The 17,179-nt window shown below is 40.6% G+C and overlaps 3 protein-coding genes across 9 annotated transcripts in view; all 3 read right to left on the bottom strand.

Annotated features, from left to right (window-relative positions):
* The window catches only part of abca7 (ATP-binding cassette, sub-family A (ABC1), member 7), a 28,130-nt gene extending 26,272 nt beyond the window's left edge, over positions 1 to 1,858 (bottom strand). For all 4 annotated transcript variants that reach the window (XM_058401290.1, XM_058401288.1, XM_058401289.1 and 1 more), the window contains exons 1-5: positions 1,719 to 1,858; positions 1,076 to 1,166; positions 899 to 992; positions 445 to 586; positions 236 to 363 (exon numbers count right to left, since the gene is read on the bottom strand). In XM_058401290.1, coding sequence (XP_058257273.1) covers positions 236 to 363; positions 445 to 586; positions 899 to 992; positions 1,076 to 1,141 — 430 coding nt within the window. In that variant the 5' untranslated portion in view covers positions 1,142 to 1,166; positions 1,719 to 1,858. The remainder of the gene's footprint in view (positions 1 to 235; positions 364 to 444; positions 587 to 898; positions 993 to 1,075; positions 1,167 to 1,718) is intronic.
* A 1,003-nt stretch (positions 1,859 to 2,861) lies between these two features.
* si:ch73-40i7.5 (amyloid-beta A4 precursor protein-binding family A member 3) lies at positions 2,862 to 9,236 on the bottom strand. Of its 4 annotated transcripts, XM_058401396.1 has the most exons (12): positions 9,013 to 9,236; positions 8,492 to 8,613; positions 7,387 to 8,394; positions 7,259 to 7,295; positions 7,027 to 7,175; positions 5,516 to 5,602; positions 5,253 to 5,429; positions 4,947 to 5,120; positions 4,226 to 4,438; positions 3,948 to 4,067; positions 3,727 to 3,867; positions 2,863 to 3,647 (listed from the first exon to the last, which is right to left on the bottom strand). In XM_058401396.1, the coding sequence occupies exons 3-12, from the start codon at positions 8,332 to 8,334 to the stop codon at positions 3,576 to 3,578; spliced, it is 2,118 nt and encodes a 705-aa protein (XP_058257379.1). In that variant the 5' UTR covers positions 8,335 to 8,394; positions 8,492 to 8,613; positions 9,013 to 9,236; the 3' UTR covers positions 2,863 to 3,575. The 4 variants fall into 4 exon arrangements, with proteins under 4 accessions (XP_058257381.1, XP_058257379.1, XP_058257380.1 ...); XM_058401398.1 differs by having other exon boundaries at positions 2,862 to 3,647; positions 7,027 to 7,172; positions 7,387 to 8,613; XM_058401397.1 differs by lacking the exon at positions 8,492 to 8,613.
* A 364-nt stretch (positions 9,237 to 9,600) lies between these two features.
* On the bottom strand, positions 9,601 to 14,315 carry pex11g (peroxisomal biogenesis factor 11 gamma). The gene is made up of 5 exons (XM_058401399.1): positions 13,986 to 14,315; positions 11,551 to 11,739; positions 11,262 to 11,440; positions 10,305 to 10,376; positions 9,601 to 10,111 (listed from the first exon to the last, which is right to left on the bottom strand). Exons 1-5 carry the CDS (start codon positions 14,046 to 14,048, stop codon positions 9,901 to 9,903), a joined length of 714 nt encoding a protein of 237 aa, XP_058257382.1. The 5' UTR covers positions 14,049 to 14,315; the 3' UTR covers positions 9,601 to 9,900.
* Between the last annotated feature and the right edge of the window lie 2,864 nt (positions 14,316 to 17,179).

A 17,179-nucleotide genomic window follows, 5' to 3' on the forward strand; every position in this document is an offset into this window, starting at 1 on the left:
ATGTGTTCATTTTTTCAGATTATTAATGATTAATACAGAAAGCTGATTTGCTTTGGATTTGCAAAGAAAACACTGCTACAGCCTCTAAGAATGATCTCAACAAGGTTATAAAGCACTCAACAAGTGCCAGAGAAATGATTCTAAGAAAGGAGCATTTCTCCTCCACTTGGCCCTTTTACTTTAATGTGTATTGATTTATTTGTGTCTTTTAAAACATATTAAAACTAAGTCCCACTTGGCCAAGCTTCCTGCCTCTGGACCAGTCTCCGAACAGCAAGCGAGAGGTTCTCTAAAGCTGAGAGGGTGGTCTGATTGCCAAGGTTGGCGAGAACGGTCCTGCCGTCCACAAATAGTCGAGAAAGGCTGAAAGTGACAGGATTCAAAATCAAGACACTGATATGAAGCAAATAATGTTTAAAAATATTAACAGAGGAATACACTGACATCGAGTTGTCAAAATTTCCCACTTCACCCGGTGTCTCTCCTGGAGTGGGGTAGTGGAAGCATGGATTTTGGATGTTGCAGATGATGCCCTGAACCCATGCTAGAGTGCCTGCAGATGGCAGAGCTTTGTTGGGGAAGTGACCTGAAATAGGAAACCCAGACTTTTCATTGAAACTTTACAGGCTGTAAATCCACCTTTTACAGACACTGACAAAGACTTTTTAGCTGTTGATCATAGTCTATAGGAGTTGAAAGTAAATAGCAGAAAGTTGTGCATAACATGTTGCTCAAAATATATCTCTGAGACTCTGTGCACACATTAAGGAACAGACCAAATCAAACAAATAGGTCAGAATGCGAAAGATATCCTGAAGTACTCCGGCTGCAGCTAATCAGCTTACATGATTTCACAAGCAGAGCAGGGCTCAAACAAACACATGGCCATGGCACTTACACTGGCTCTGCTTGTAAGGAGGGTGCGAGTGCCGTACAGCGATGAGGATGAGGAACAGGAAAAGCGGCCAAAGCAGCTCTATGATCAGCTGGATCTGTGGAGAAGCTCATTTTACCATGTTTAACTGTACAAAGCAACCTGACGATGACGACGAAGACAATGATGACGTATGCTTACCTTGTTCCTCCTGCGGTAGATGACGTTCTTCCAGAGCAGGAGTAAGAGCTGGGTTCCTAGGGCCATGGCGCTATCTAGATGACCATGATGGCTACAATTAAAACACAATACCACACAATTAAACCTCAAATCCAAGCAGTCAGTGATGAAATGTCTTCCCAGCACTAAAGATACTAATTAGAGTAATTGGCTTAGTTCATTAACACAAGTACACTTCCTCTCTTATCTGCACGTGCAGTCATTGAGGCACAATTACTAGTTACATTTAGACATGTTGTCAATATAGAGAGAAATGATTTGATTTTATCTTGTATTTTCAACTTTTGACATTGCACAGAATTACAGGAAGAAATGTAAGTGGAGTTTGTATGCAGTGTTTTTCCTGTATGTTAATAACTAATCAATAGGACACGTATAAATGACGCTTCACAACTATTTCTTCTTCTTATTATTATTATTATTATTATTTGTATTATTATGGTCTGTTTAATCTATAGTAGTGACCGTGCACTTTCCTAAACAACATAATCAACCTGCTAAACGGGTTAGCCTGCGATGCTCCGGCTTCTGTGTTTCACCTTCACCTCAAACTGCTGCTACAAGTCCGGCGTCGCCGTTTATAAATAACTTATAACATATTTACCTCTGGTGTCAAAATGCCTTCTTATATTTGCTTAGACAGTGCATTACACTGAAACATTCCTGTTCTGTACTGAAGCCGGTGTCGGAGTCGGTTCGTGCGAATACTTCAGAAAGGAAGCGCGAGAAAGACAGGAAAGTGGGAGGGGCTCAAAGGGAAAACATTTCAACCACATTTAGCCTTCAGCCAATCACTCGAGCGTTTCTGTTGTAGCCCCGCCCTTCCTGGTTAATGTTTACAACACCTACCGGCACTTTCCGGCAGCCAACGCAGTGTATTAAAGAAGGCTGTAGGTCCTGTTTGCGTTTGAATGAACATGGAAATAAATACAGTTCTTTGTGCGCGTTGAAATGAAGCTTAAAGATCACTAGTAACTAAAGACACCAACTTAATTTTCTGTTTTAGGTGTCCTTCTTCAACCTGCACATAGCTGCACATACACCGACCAGCCATAACATTATGACCACCTGCTTAATATCGTGTTGGTCCTCCTTTTGCTGCTGAAACAGCCCTGACCCCTCGAGGCATGATGGGCTCCACTAGATCCACTAAAGGTGTGCGGTGGTATCTGGCACCAAGATGTTATCAGCAGCAGATCCTTTAAGTCCTGTAAGGTGTGAGGTCGGGCCTCCATGGATACTGACCACTGCAGACCAGGAACACCCCACGAGAGCTTTTTTCCTGCTTCTAACATCAACTTTGAGGACAAAATGTTGACTTGCTGCCTAATATATCCCACCCACTAACAGGTGCCATGATGAGGAGATCATCAGTCTTATTCACGTCACCTCTCACTGCTCACAGTGTTATGGCTGATCTGTGTATATCAACTAAACCAAACATATAGGAGCAGACCAAGCATAAAATCATTCATATACTGTACATTGTAGTGTGGAATGGTTACAGATAAACTAGCAGTTGAGATAAACTAGCTTGAGTATTTCAGAATCAATCAAGTTTTCATGCTGAACTTTTTCTAGATTCTACAGAGAATGGCAAAAAAAAAAGGGAAGCAGTTTTTTAGCTGGAAAATCTTGTCGATACGAAGTGATCGTGTACATTAAGTCTAATTCTATCCTTGCACCAACCGGTTTACAAAAAAAAAAAAAAACAAGCACTCAAGTTAACTCATTAAAGACCTCCTGCTTTAATATAGGCGTCACAAACAAGATCACCGACAAGAGGATGTTTGAAAGCAGACACCCGTTAACCTATATGGCCGCTCAGTTATAGTAAACACTTTAGCTGAAAACTTTAAATAGCAGGGATTAGTGAGACGTATATGTAGTCTTACAAATGATGCATGAGCTACAAGTTGAGGTAGCGAGCCACCTGCAATATTTTTTGCATATGATAAAAATGACTCATATGATCATTACTATTTCATTAAAAAAATAATCTCATAAAAAGCACAAGATTCACAAGACATATTTTTAATCTAATACAGCACCTTAAAAATATATATAATGTATATATCCTATTGCTAAAAGCAGACAAGTTGCAGGCAGAACACAGCATGCAAGCCTACAACCCAAAGGGGATGCTCATGACCAGCTTGAAAATGCCAAGTTACTCAAATATACCGTATGAACAATTTTGCTGGAACACATTCACACGAACATATCAAAAAAGGCACAGTGGAATAGAAATGTGCATGCAGTGCAATTCATAAAAGTTTCTTCTGCTTCTTGAAGAAGAGCTGAAATTCCTGCTTGGCTTTAATTGGAAAAATAGTGCTCCATGTTTTTCAGCAGTGATTCGCAGGATATGAAGTGAAGTGCACTGAGTGACAGTTAATACCAAAGAGTCATTGCTTGGCAGTATGAAGAACTGCATTTGATGGTAAAGGTTTCCTCTTTTTCACAGGAACAGAGGCTGCTCTTGTCCGGTTAGGAGACGATATGTGGATGTTGGCATTGTCTTCAAATGAATCTATTAACAGAGCAAACAATTATTATTTCTTGTCAGTTTTAAATGTTTTTCTTTTTTCAGTCAAATTGTGTACACTCACCTCTCCTACTGCATTTGTGAGGATGTGGATGATTTTTTCGTGTGGCGTGGCTACAACGCTCTGCCCATTGATTTCAATAATGCGATGACCGACCCGAATGCCGCCCCTCTCTGCAATGCCTCCACGCATCAAACTGCAAATCTGATTGACGTTTAAAAAAATGATCAGTCAAACGTCAGAGGTTTATTACACAGCAGTAATCTGTCAGTAATGAAACATACAATTCCGTCCTCTACACTGAAGCCCAGCTGGTATTTTGGATCAGGTCGCTTAATGATGGCCATGGTGACCGGTGGACAGTGGACTATGCTGAGCTTCACCTGGGATTGGTTTTTCAAGTCCTGTTGAGGAAAGGAGACCAAATAAAAAATAACTCGTATATCGGCGTCATAAGTATAATGATATTAGCAAACTCTTGTCTTTGAGCTAATAAAGTACTACCAACAGACAATCCACAAAAAGGTCATTTTGCTTTAGATTTTATGTGCTCAGAACTCACTCGGATGATGTTGTGGCATGTGGTGATGGGAAGGCCCACCAGGCTGGCCCCGTTCACAGACATGATGCGATCTCCGATGCTCAGTTCCCCCGAGCGCTCGGCTACGCCTCCGTGCAGCAGGTTGGCCACCACCACCGTGGGCAGAATGGAGCCCCAGCCAGATTCTACTACAGCGATCCCCAGGATGTCCCCAACCTTCTTTATTATGCAAACCTTTCCAGCGATGAGTGGAAAAGACATTTTCAAAGTAAAATAAATCACTTGTCTGGAATTATGGCTCAAAGGTCAATTAGCAAACATGAGAAAACTGATACAGAGAAGAAAAATAGTGTAATGCAGGAACTTTTGCATGCACAAAATACACTAGGTGCGTCCCAAATCGCCTACTTATGCACTATTGTAGGGCATTGTGTAGTATAAATAGTGAGCATTGTGTTCACGCCAAAAAATTCCAAGAAGAGGTTCACCGGGACGATTCACTTATTCAACAGTGGACGCTTCATACACTCAACCCTTGCCAACGTAGCAGAAGAGAGGCAGGGCTATTCCATTTGAGACAATACAACCCTTCTACAATTCGCACACTAGGTGGATAAGTACATAGTGTATAGTATGTCATTTGGGACACAGCTACAGTATTTATGATATTCCTTTCGGAATTCTGGACCAGGTTTTCGGACTATGATGTCTGGAAGATTTTCATTTCAGTCAGCCATCTTACCTCTCTGATATTTTCAGACTGTGAAAAGTGCACCAGATCTCCGTTATAGAGTTCCTGTGAGCTGAGGCAGAACTCTCCCGGTTGGAAGTCACCGGCTTTTATTCCATTTGCTTGCAGGAATTGCTGATATGCCACGCCAAATGCCTGACCAATGGCCTGAGCTATAATCTGTGCCTATAGCAGATAAATACAATGGCTCAATAAGCTCTTTTAAACAATACAAAAGTCTGAGCATCTACAGGTAAACAATTAGGATATGTTTTCACTCATAGATACAGTCCCAACATATAAACTGGGAGAACTCACATCATCAGAGGAGAACACATGGCAAATCATCCAGCATTTCTTAGGGGGCGATGAGGACCAAGCAGCTGAATTTTCACTTTTATGATCTGCTGGCTTCCTTCGCACCATCAGCACCACAAGGCTTCCAATGTCAGCGATATACGAGATCATCTGCAGAGGATGGTCCATCATAGCTTCCTACGGGCATGAAAAAGGATTCGCAGGATGAGAAATGGAGATAAATAATGTAAAAGTCCACAGAGATGCCTGGTATTAACACAAACCTGAGTGTCTGCACTCAACACTTTGATTCTCTGAGTGGAGATAAAGAGGTCCACCTCCGTCATTGGCTGAGATTCTCCTTCAGGTGCCTGGTTCAGACATACAACAGCATCTGAGTTTACTTAAAGTGATTTCTCTACAGAACACACAAAAGCAATACTAAAGCTCAAGGTTTTCTGGCAAATATGGGGTTATTGGGTCAGGTTTAGACTGAAATGACATAATGTAGGCTAATCCTCTGTAAGATGAAGAGTATGGATCATGTGTAATGCCAATCAGGCAGAATGAAAGGGAGTGGTAACTCGGTGCTCAATCCCAGGCTCAAATCCCACCACCACCAAGCCACCATATCCCTATGCCCCTGAGCAAGGTCCCTAACCATCAACAGCTCACTTGTATAAAAATAAGATTTACAGAGGAACCTCGGCATCTCGTCCTCAGTTAAGGAGTTCTTAAGGTGCAAATTTGTACTGAAACGAATTCTCCCATAAGAAATTATGTAAATGCAGATAATCCGTTCCAGCCACCTAAACATATGACCCATAATCCCAATACGAAGCTTAGGTAAACTGTACGGCTGCTTACAAAGAACTGACCCAAGCCAAGCATCCCCATGTCACGGCTCCTCACAGGAAGTCGTTCCACCAAGCTAAAAATAGAACAGACCACCCACACCACCAATCTGTCAACAGAAAAACACCCAAAATCACCTAGCTTTTGAACACATGCTGAAGGCAACGTTGGTATCGTTGGTTGAGTCTTTCCAAACAGCTTTCGCTGACTAGAAGAAAATTTGTAAACTCGCTTCGGTTGGCTTGGCTTTCCACTGACGCAAACAAGTTTTGAATTTGCCGGCGTCTGGTTCGGTTCGGTCTTATGCCGGAAATGCTTTGTTTCCCAATGCAAAATTTCAATACTTAAGGCGAAAATTCGTAAAGGAGGACATTCATATGCCAAGGTTCCACTGTATGACTTCAATAGCAAAGGTAGCAGAGCACCATAGGTTAAAAGTCGATGATTTGTGTTTTGCATCATCAGCATGGAGAATATACACCGATCAGGCATAACATTATGACCACCTGCCCAATATTGTGTCGGTACTCCTTTTGCTGCCAACACAGCCCTGACCTGTCAAGGCATGGACTCCACTAGATCCCTGAAGGTGTGCAGTGGTATCTGGCACCAAGATGTTAGCAGCAGATCCTTTAAGTCCTGTAAGTTACAAGGTGTGGCCTCCATGGAGACTGGGAAGATAGCCATCACAATTTGGCCCTTTTGGTCAAACTCGCTCAAATCCTTACGTTTGTCCATTTTTCCTGCTTCTAACACATCAACTTTGAGGACAAAATGTTCACTTGCTGCCTAATATATCCCACCCACTAACAGGTGCCATGATGAGGAGATCATCAGTCTTATTCATTTCAACGGTCACTGCACACAATATTATACCTGATCGGTGTAAATTGTCAGAAACTCAAACAAGAATTGCCACTAATTTGACCATCAGCTTTACCTTGATGCGATCTACAGCCTCTTGTGCCTGAGCCATTCGAGCGTTAGTTGAAGGATTCTTATCTGTTTGGAGCTGTGTGGAACCAAGGTATTTAGCTCCAAATATGATCCCATCCAGCAGATCCTCGGTATCACAAGGACCAGGCACTACTAATAATAATAACAACAATAATAAACATCTATACTGAACATTGTCTACAGCCTTGTATAATCCATTTATTAAATTCTCCTACCAGATTTATATGAAGCCTGAGCTTCAGCCTCAGCGTCCTGTTAAAAAAAAAAAAAAAAAAAAAAGATTAAAAGGTTACACAATAGTGTCATTTTATTGATTTATGTAGCAATAAATAGATTTACCCACCACATCAGCTCCAGGAGAGGCCGACTCATCCGAGATCATGCATCTAGACTGCTGCCACTGTTCCATGCCTTCGTTCTCCGAGTAACCTGACATCATAAACTCATCCTCAAATGGGCTGTGCCAGACGTCTGTGCCATACGACACGGAAACCATTTCATCTGCCTCCCCACGTCTTGTGATGTACCTTGTCTGGCATTCAGGCAGCTGTGCGATGTTGCTCTCACTAGCCTGTTCTGTAGAAACAGAGTGATCTTCCTGAGATTCCTGAAATTCTTCTTGAGGTTCTGGGTCTTCCAGCAGTTCTAAAAGCTCCCTCTGTTGGCTCATGGTGAAGAGAAGGCCGGATACTGAGCTTCCCTCTGAGCATGTTGGATAAGCGCTAACCTCAGGCTCAGAGCATGACGAGGACAGGGTCTGGGTTGAAGGGTCAGCACTGAAGGTTGACTTTTCTGGTTCTGGTTCTTTACAAGGCAGTGATGGGTGAAAGAGTTGAAGCTGATTAAGCAAATCCTGAATGTGAGCGTGGTCTAGATCATGTTGTTGACGACTCTCCGTTGAATTTTTCTCAAAATCTTTCTCCGGTGTTTCAGGAACGTTCGATTCAGTCATTCTCTGCTTACTATTTGCACAATGTCCAGCTTCCTTATTTGAGAAATCCTCAGCTTCTGTTGGTGTACAGCTCGTATTGTGAGCACTATAGTCACTTAATTCCTCTGATGGTGTGTCCATGGAGAAAGATCCAGGTTCTTCGATATCTCGAAGTGAACACGCTTCACTGGAAGTGTCAGACCTCCAGTCCAGAGGAGGAGGCTCTAATGAGTTAAAGGACTCCGGGTCCTCCAGTTTCGAATGGTTCTCCGCTCGATCGGAGCTTTCTAGAACCTCGTCTTCGAATGATGATGATGATGATGCCACCTTATCGTCGCTGACGTCTGTCCGCTTCTCCATTCCAGCGCAAATGACAAGAAAATTAAAGGTCACGGTGCAGATAAGAAACCGTCCATGTTCCTTGATGCACAGGGAAAAAGAGGTAACAGGTCCAATGAGCTTGAAGGCATTAAATAGGATCAGGGATTGTAAGAAGAAATGATGGACTGATCATTACTCAATTTATTTGCTATGATCTCTGATACGATATCTGCTAAGATGAGGGTGACAGAAAAGTTCCTGCTTTTGACGACCGCTTCAATAATTTGGATCATGGACCATAATCACAGGATCAGAAACCTGCAATATGACACACACACACACACACACTATTGTTCATATTGTGTGGCCATAACATCCAACTATGAATATTATGATATAAACTTTGATCTTATGGACAACAAGTGTTCTGGATTATGGATTTACAGTTTTTAAATAATTAGAAAATATAAAAATATACACATTAAGACATAATTTATGCCTAAATACATGGACATATGTGTAGTGGGCCAAAGTGCAAAGCCCTGGCTTCCCTAAATCCAATGCTTATTCACATTCCCACCGGAAAAAATAGAATATTAACTAATATTTAAGCAGTAAACAAAACACATCTGTCTACAGTCAGTTTGTGTACACTGATTTCTCTTATCTTGTCCAAATCCCATCACTTTACACTTGACATTTAACTCACGCGCTCACCTTTATTTACCGAGAGAGCTGGAACTTTTCACCGGCACAACAAAGTTCATCTTAAAATCCGTTTCGTATGCATCAGCTCCCAAAGGTTCACTTATTAAATTAAAACTCCAGGAACACGCATCAGGATAACGCGAGGCAGAATTACGAGGAACTTTAAAGAACCCGACAAAACTCGACAAACCAAACGTTATAGTCTTAACACGGAATGCTGACTGCGCATGCGCGAGCCACGTAGTCGCGACTAATCGTCCACCATAGTGTCGATTTCTGCACAAAGAGGGGAACTGGGGGAAATAAATAAATAAAATAAAAATATTTATTATTATTATTATATAGATTTATGTAGTCGTGCGTTTCCTCACATCATTTATGTATTTATTTTCTCATTTAGATATAATTTATTATTATTTTTTTTTTTTTACAAAAAAACTTTATTTATTTATTCATTCATTCACTCACTCACTGCTCCGTACTGTTATAAGCACGTCAATAAATATAAAAAACAATTCAAATAATCGGTGTGATAAACAAGCAAACAAATAGGCAAATAAAAAGCAAATTCTTCAAGGGAAATTAATAAAATGGTAATAAAACACAGAAGCACTCTGTTTATTCCAGTTTCCATGTATAAATTAATTTCTGTGCTAATCTTTATTGTACTTTTTTTTAAATTGAATTCATTTTACTGTACAATCCTTCTCTTCATTACATATTACATAATTATTTATTATATACATCATGCTGATTATTTACATATTAATGGAATAGTGTACTATGTGAAATCATTGTAAAGTTTGCATCACCATGTAAACCTTAATAGGAACGTTAAATGTTAAAAAAAGATGTTCATTCAGGTCCCCACACTCCATCATGTCAGACACTGGCACTTTAATCGCTGCTACGCATGTGCAGCATGCCAAGCAGAGAGGAGGCGGTTCCTAACAGTCCCACCAGCCAATCAGGGAAGCATCCCGCCCATAGAAACCCAGGCGGCATCCAATGAACAGCGTTGCTCAGATCTGCGAGGCTGCTGAGAATATTAAGGAACTCTCCCCGAAGCTGCTTCTGAATCTCAGCAGTGGTGCTAGCAGCATTCTCCCTAAAATACATCCAAACACATTTATATTATAAATATCCATCCATCTGTCTGTCTGTCTATCTATCTATCTATCTATAATAAGACAGTTGTTACTGAATTATTCTCATGTGTAGTTATTATTCACAGCAGTTCATGCTGAAAACTCCAGAACTTAAACATGTTTAGATTAAAAAAATGGAGATAAAAAACCTACCTGCTGACCGCTTGTCCTGCTTCTCTGCATTTTTGGGCCTTCTTTCTTAATTTCCGGATTACTCTGAGCGATCTGAAACCAAGTCAAAGTCACAAAATCCAAATAAGATAATGAATAAGGGATGAAGTTTACATACCTGTATGGAAAAATGAATTAAAAATGACTTGATTTGCAATTTATAAAAGTTTAAATCGCAAGTTACAATATTAATAATGATAGATAGATAGATAGATAGATAGATAGATAGATAGATAGATAAATAAATGAATAAATGAATAAATGAATAAATACATAAATACATAAAATGAATTAAATATTTACATCTTACTTTCTGAATCTGTATTAATTTAGAGGAGAGGGATCATTTCACACTTATATGATACATGATTAAAAATAAATAAATAAATAAATAGAAAAACAATGAAATGTCTATAAAAAATAAAGTTAATATGGATGTAAAGGACAAAAGGTTATTCTCAGGAATCTTTACTAGGACATTGCCTTTAAAAAAAAAAAAAAACCCAGACATTATATTATCATTCTGCTCACTTCCAGCATTAATATTCTGTAATAATACTGTATAATAATAACAATTATCCTGTTCAAAAGTTTACACTCCCCCTGTCTCTTAATGCATCTTGTTGCCGTCTTGCGCATCCGTGAATGTTTACACCTCTTCAGTTCTAGCAGTAATGTAGTAATAGCAGTAATGTAACAGTTGTGTACGAGTCCCTCGGCTGTCCTCAGAGTGAAAAGATGGACCTCAGCGTCATATAGCTGCTGATAGAAAGCCATCTATATGCAGAAGATGCTGGAAAAGCAAAGACTGGAGGATTTTTCTGAAGAACAGTGGGCAGTTTAACAGCTTTTTTTACATATTCTCAGAGTTTTCATAAACTTCAAATTGATGCACACAAGCACAGGCGACTGTGTGAAGGAGAACTCATCCTGTTTTACCTGAAAATGCCCAGAAGTAAAGACACGCCCCACAGCACTGTGCTCAGTGTCCACCATTTTTCAGACTTGACTTTAATGAGCTCTGCATCAGCCGCCCAGGCTATGTGTTCACACGGATAATACAGCTGATCTGCCACGTTTATCAGAACCGACATGCACCGCAGCACCTTGTCCTCCTCCTGCAAATGGCATAGAATTACTATTCAGACATTTTTAGTACTATACAGCAATATTTATACCCCGTATCACACACAAGGCCCTTATAAGTAAGCTGGAGCTTGTACTTTACCGTGGATCCTAGACCGTAGCTCAGTGAGTAAGCAGCCATGGAAAGGTCATCAAAGAGGCGCAGTACTGTCCGGCAGTGACTGAGCTGAGCTGAGAAGAGCATAAGACTCTTGCAGAGTTGTGAGGAGTTGGATGTTTTTCTTGAAATGATGCCACCCACCAGCTGCGATGCATAACAAACTGTCCTTATCTAAAACCGTGGTGAGAAATACAGACAAAGATGTCATCTGATGTCTTTTATTGACCAAAATGTGTAGCCACTGACTACAGCCACAAAAATACAATCAAAATGAAACACAATGTGATTATTTTTTATTCTTCACCAAACCAATGCCTTAAATGTTTAACTGATTTTGTGTAAGGGGGAAAATAGTGTATATTTAATTTTGGAACAACGTTTGTAATTGTGTACGTTTTTAGGAAATATAGATCGACTATCATGGCAGTGAAGACAGTAGAACGCACTAGTGATGGGAGGTCCGGCTCTTTTAGCTCGGGACCCTTAGAAGAGTCGGCTCTTACGTCTCCCAAATGATTAATTTCGTATCACTGGGAGCCTTCTATTTTGGCACTCAGCTTTACAGTCTCCAATATCAATAAAATGCAGCCAGATGCTTCTTTTTCGATTTTCGCTCATTTCTTCACTTTTTCCCGACGCGCCTGCATTTAAACCCAGCTCCCCTGAGTCTCTTTGTCTCTGTGTACCTGGCCTGTACCACTACACTCGCTGTCTTTGCAGCGTCTGCCCCCAATTTCCTTCTTTCACATAATGGTATGATCCTAGTCTGTCCTCGCATGTGATTGGCCGCATTGCGTGCCTATCAAAATAAAGTCCCGCCCCTGCAGTGGATGGATTCTCAGCAGAGCTGAAGATTCGGCTCTCACGAACGGGAGTCGGCTCTTCTCGTTAGCTACAAAGAATCATTTGCTCATTCGCAAACGACACATCACTAATACGAGTCAAACAATTCTCCTGCATCTCTTATGATATGATGCAGCTATACAATGCTGAATTTTATATTTTATACACAAATTTCGCTCCATAATGTTACATTTTAACCGCAAGAAAGCCTATTTGGTGGCAAGCTCCATGCTAGTTGCATCACCCAATGCTAAACATTATTACCATGGCAACAAGTTGTTGGGAGGTCTGGCAACTTGTGTGTGAATGTAGCTTAAAATTTTTCTTGAAAAAGAAAAACTTGTTAATTATCAGGACACTGGGTTTTGTGTTTGGAGACACTGAAACATCGTTTAACGTTTTTTCCCGGACATTTATCTGTCTCTCAGTGAAAACTTGGTGTGTTCCCCAAATGGGACAGACTCCTCCTTTTGATATACCCTGAGCTCGAAATATAACTGATCACATAATACCTTTCAGGTTGTCTATCTGTAATGTGATAATTGACTTATTCAACACAAGAAATATTTTAAAAAAATGTACATACAACAATGCATAAAACAAACAGAGACAAATAAGAGTTTGAGACTCTGCTGTATGTACAGTCTACCGTGGAGCATCCTTCACAAAGCATGTACACAATCACACTTTGAGGGCATGCTTTATGAAAATTGGATGTAAAGTATTTGCAAAAGGACAGGAGAAACGAACAACCAGACAGACGATCTTATCCAGAGCGACTTAGAATTTATCTCACGTTACACAACTGAGCATTAAGGGCCTTGCTCAGGGGCCCAGCAGTGGCAGCTTTGATTGACCTGGGATTCGAACTCACAACCTTCTGATCAGGAACACAATGCCTTAGCCACTAAGCTACCACATCACCATCTATGTGAACAGCTGTACAGCGGACACACATTTTCTCTAGATACTCTTGCTCTCAGGAAGTTTGGGCATTGGTGGCTCAGTGGTAGGTTTCTCACCTACCCGGGTTCGATTTCGAGCCAGTGCCCAAACCCCAGCCACTGGATGCAGTGCCAGTCCCAAGCCCGGATAAAAATGGTAGGGTTGTGTCAAAACCTGTGCCAAGTTGTTATATGGACCAGTTGGTCCGCTGTGGCTACCCCTTACAGATGTAGGGAGCAGCTGAAAGATCAACAACTCTTGCTCTCAGGAAATTCCCAGACAAGCCACCTGGAACCAACAACCATGCCACCACAGTCACAAAGATTCCCACAATCTGATGTTCCATGTACACATAAACTCACACTTTTTGTCCTTTGTGGATCATTGGCTGATTAGCTAACTGTATAAATGAGCATGTGCAATTAAGTGTTCCTATTAAACTGAACAGTGGTGCCTTAATTGAGCACTGATTAATCTGATTGCAATGGACTGATTTTTGTGTGTGTGTGTGTGTGTGTGTGTGTGTATGTATGTGTGTGTGTGCATGGACTTTCTTCCAAAACATGGCAATTACCACCTTCATTGTAACATGCCCCTATATTACACATGCAAAACAACAAAACACTCACCACTTTATCTCTTCCTCGGTAGGACTCCAGCAAATTCACCACAGACTCAAATGAATTCTCCATGATTAGAATAACTCAGTGATATGATCCTAAAGCTACAGAAACACAAGAATGACTGACTGCTCCTCCTGACAGCTAGCTAACTATCGAATATCACTAGGTTATCTCATTATTGTCGCTGTGCAAAGAATATATTATACAGAGAAATGTTATTTTTTAAAAGAAAAATCCGCAACGAAAACCCAAAATGAACCGTTACACACAAGTGAGCATACAGTAAAACAACACACGAAGAAAGGGTGAACTTTGAACAGGAAATTCTGCCCCCAGACCAGAACAGTAGATTACCTATCTCATCCTTCAGACAAAAATACCAGCGCCTCAGTGTAAATCGATTTTTTTCGTTACTACTTTCAGTCATTTAAGGTTTATAAATCTGTTAATCATACATTATGAATATTAGTGATTTTTCTTTCACAACTTAAAATAATATCTTTGCTAAACCAAAAACGAATTGAAAAGCCAGCTAATATTTTCAGTCATTTTGGGAGCTGGCATAACATTATGACCTCCCGCCTAAATATTGGTGTTGGTCCCTTCCTTTTTGCTGACCCCTCATGTACTGTGTATTCTGACCCCTTAGATAGATAGATAGATAGATAGAACTTTATTGTCATTTCAAAGTACAGGTACATAGCAGCAAAATGCAAGAAGTGCAAATAGTAGAAATTGTGCAAATGAACAAGTGCAGATAAATATGTAAATATGTACATCAGTAAATAAGGCTATGGTCAGTATGTGCATAGAGAAGTGTGTGCAAGTTGTATTTACAACAGATAAAGTGTAAAGAAAAGAGTAATTATATTTTTGTGCAATATGTGTTCTGATAGAAAGGGGTTAGAATACACAGTGCATGATGGGTCAGATCTGTTTTGGCAGTAAAAGTGGGACCAACTCAATATTAGGCAGGTGGTCATAATGTTATGCCTGATCAGTGTGCATCAACTGTACTCCTCTGCATCAATATATTTTTCACCAAGGCCTTTAAATAGCATATTTTGTCCTAAATTAATGAATAAAGCAGATCACTGAGCACTTTAGGGCTGTGTTTGGTATTTTTGCTCAGTTTAGGAGTCGATACGCTTTGGGTAGAAATCAGCTATTTTGCTTGAATGAAAATATATTTGATCGTATAGAAATAATTCATATAATGTGCACACAAATGCATTTCTAAACTTTTGGGTTAGATTTTCTTTTCACTAGCATTATAATTCAGTAATGAATGATTTTCCCAATGATCCTAAACATTTCCCAGTTGATTAGTGATCTAGGGAAACAGGGTAGATCCTCATGGGGTAAATGTGGTTATTGTGGGACAGTAAGAGGGGGATATGGAGGGTCCTGCATGGGCAGTACGTGACCACCATCTGGGTGTTTCTGGGCTGTTTTACTTTACAGCTCCTATGAACCAGAATAAAGGAGCCAGAGGGCAGTGAACTTTTATCATTTACAATGGACAAAAAAGAAAAAGTAGATCAACAACAACACGGTGAGTGCTAATAATAATAATAACACCAATAATGTTGATACTGTATGTCTTTAATCATTTTCTATGACTTTATAAACTACATCTTAAAAAACATTTGGAATATTTACAGAGCGTGAGCAGCAGCTCTAAAAGGTGTGTCGGCCTGCACGTGTCTCAGAGGAAGAAGGTGCTAGCTTTAAACCTCCCTGACTGCTAGCTGTGTGAGAGAGGAGAGCGGAGAGAGCATCATAAAATATTCTACACAGTGAGCCTGGAGCTTCCTGTTTGCCTCCATGTCTCATTACTGAACAGAAGAAACAAAACTACATCCTTTCATTCAGACGCCACTGGGGAATAAAGTCATGCAGGAAAACATGAATATCAGAAAACAGAGAAGTGAGGCCACCTGACCCCTCCAGAGCCAAATTTAATCCCCCTGGGCTAAAAAACTGGGGTCATCAAACACACCGTATGTGTTTGATACACACACCGTATACAATTAAATGTAAATACCTCTAAATGCGTTTGTTCTATTTTCCTTCCACCAGCTTGCATCAACAGGGCTGCAGATGTCCCACAAAGCATGTCAATAGTTTTTTTTTTTTTTTAGAAATGATGAATCAAACTGTCATCTGGGTTTTTGCCTTTCTTTCTCTGCGTTTATTTGTTGATGAGACTCAATAGGGTTGTCATTTTATTCCTTTGGATATCATCTAGTGCTTGCTAATATTATGAACAGCAGCTAAGCTAATTCCTTTCCACTTGTTCCATTTTTCTACCCATCCTGAGGCATCTAGAGATCAACCAGCTCCAGTAGACCTTCAGCGAGAAGAGGCTAACCCTGTGAGGATCCTGAGGCATCCAGAGATGGACCAGCTCCAGCTGATTCTGCTTCATGAGGATTTGGGTTTTCAAAGCAATGCTGCCAACCCTATGTGGACTTTGAGGACGACAACAGCCTCCTCATTAATACACACAACAGCATTCTACATATGCTGTATCTGCATCACACTGTACACTGCAGAAAGGCTGTTGTAAATAATCACACTCTCCGGTGTCACCCAAATGAGGATGAGGTTCCTTTTTGAGTCTGGTTCCTTTCAAGGTTTCTTCCTCATACCATCTAATGGAGTTTTTCCTTGCCACCATGGGCTTGCTCACTAGGGATGATAGGGTCTTTTTCTGTGCAGACAACTGTATTTAGGGAGTCTAAGCATCTGTACAGTCTCAACAGCCTTATATATTGACAGCCAACACATCTCATGTACCTCAGTCGTTTTCAGCTTTGGTTCATCAAGTAATGGTGGCTTAGTGGTTAGCATGTTCACCTCACACCTCCAGCATCCTGGGTTTGAGTCTTGCTCATGCTCACTGTGTGTGGAGTTTGCATGTTCTTCACTGTGTGTGTAGAGTTTGCATGTTCTCCCTGTGCTTGGTGGGTTTCCTCCCACAATCCAAAGACATGCTTCTAGGCTGATTTGAGTCTCTAAATTGCATGAGTGTGTGCCCCCTGATGGGTTGGCACTCTGTCCAGGGTGTATGATGCCTGAGATAGGCACAGGCTCCCTGTGACCCGAGGATAGATCAGATAAGTGGTACAGACAATGAAAAAAAACAAAACAGGCCTGTAAGAATTCCAAACTGTTCCCACAAAGAGCATGAAATT

Source organism: Hemibagrus wyckioides, linkage group LG10 (genome assembly GCF_019097595.1).
Source record: "Hemibagrus wyckioides isolate EC202008001 linkage group LG10, SWU_Hwy_1.0, whole genome shotgun sequence".
NCBI lineage: Eukaryota > Metazoa > Chordata > Actinopteri > Siluriformes > Bagridae > Hemibagrus > Hemibagrus wyckioides.

What these genes read in the sequence shown, in the direction of transcription:
- si:ch73-40i7.5 (XM_058401397.1), bottom strand. Translation starts at nt 8,334, where the DNA reads ATGGAGAAGCGGACAGACGTCAGCGACGATAAGGTGGCATCATCATCA. An exon ending in TGTTGAGTGCAGACACTCAG is followed by an intron (nt 5,430 to 5,515) that starts GTTTGTGTTAAT and finishes TCATGCCCGTAG; the next exon opens with GAAGCTATGATGGACCATCC. An exon ending in TCAGTGTAGAGGACGGAATT is followed by an intron (nt 3,868 to 3,947) that starts GTATGTTTCATT and finishes AACGTCAATCAG; the next exon opens with ATTTGCAGTTTGATGCGTGG.
- pex11g (XM_058401399.1), bottom strand. Translation starts at nt 14,048, where the DNA reads ATGGAGAATTCATTTGAGTCTGTGGTGAATTTGCTGGAGTCCTACCGA. An exon ending in TTACTTCTGGGCATTTTCAG is followed by an intron (nt 10,377 to 11,261) that starts GTAAAACAGGAT and finishes ACTTGGTTTCAG; the next exon opens with ATCGCTCAGAGTAATCCGGA. An exon ending in GCAGGACAAGCGGTCAGCAG is followed by an intron (nt 10,112 to 10,304) that starts GTAGGTTTTTTA and finishes GATGTATTTTAG; the next exon opens with GGAGAATGCTGCTAGCACCA.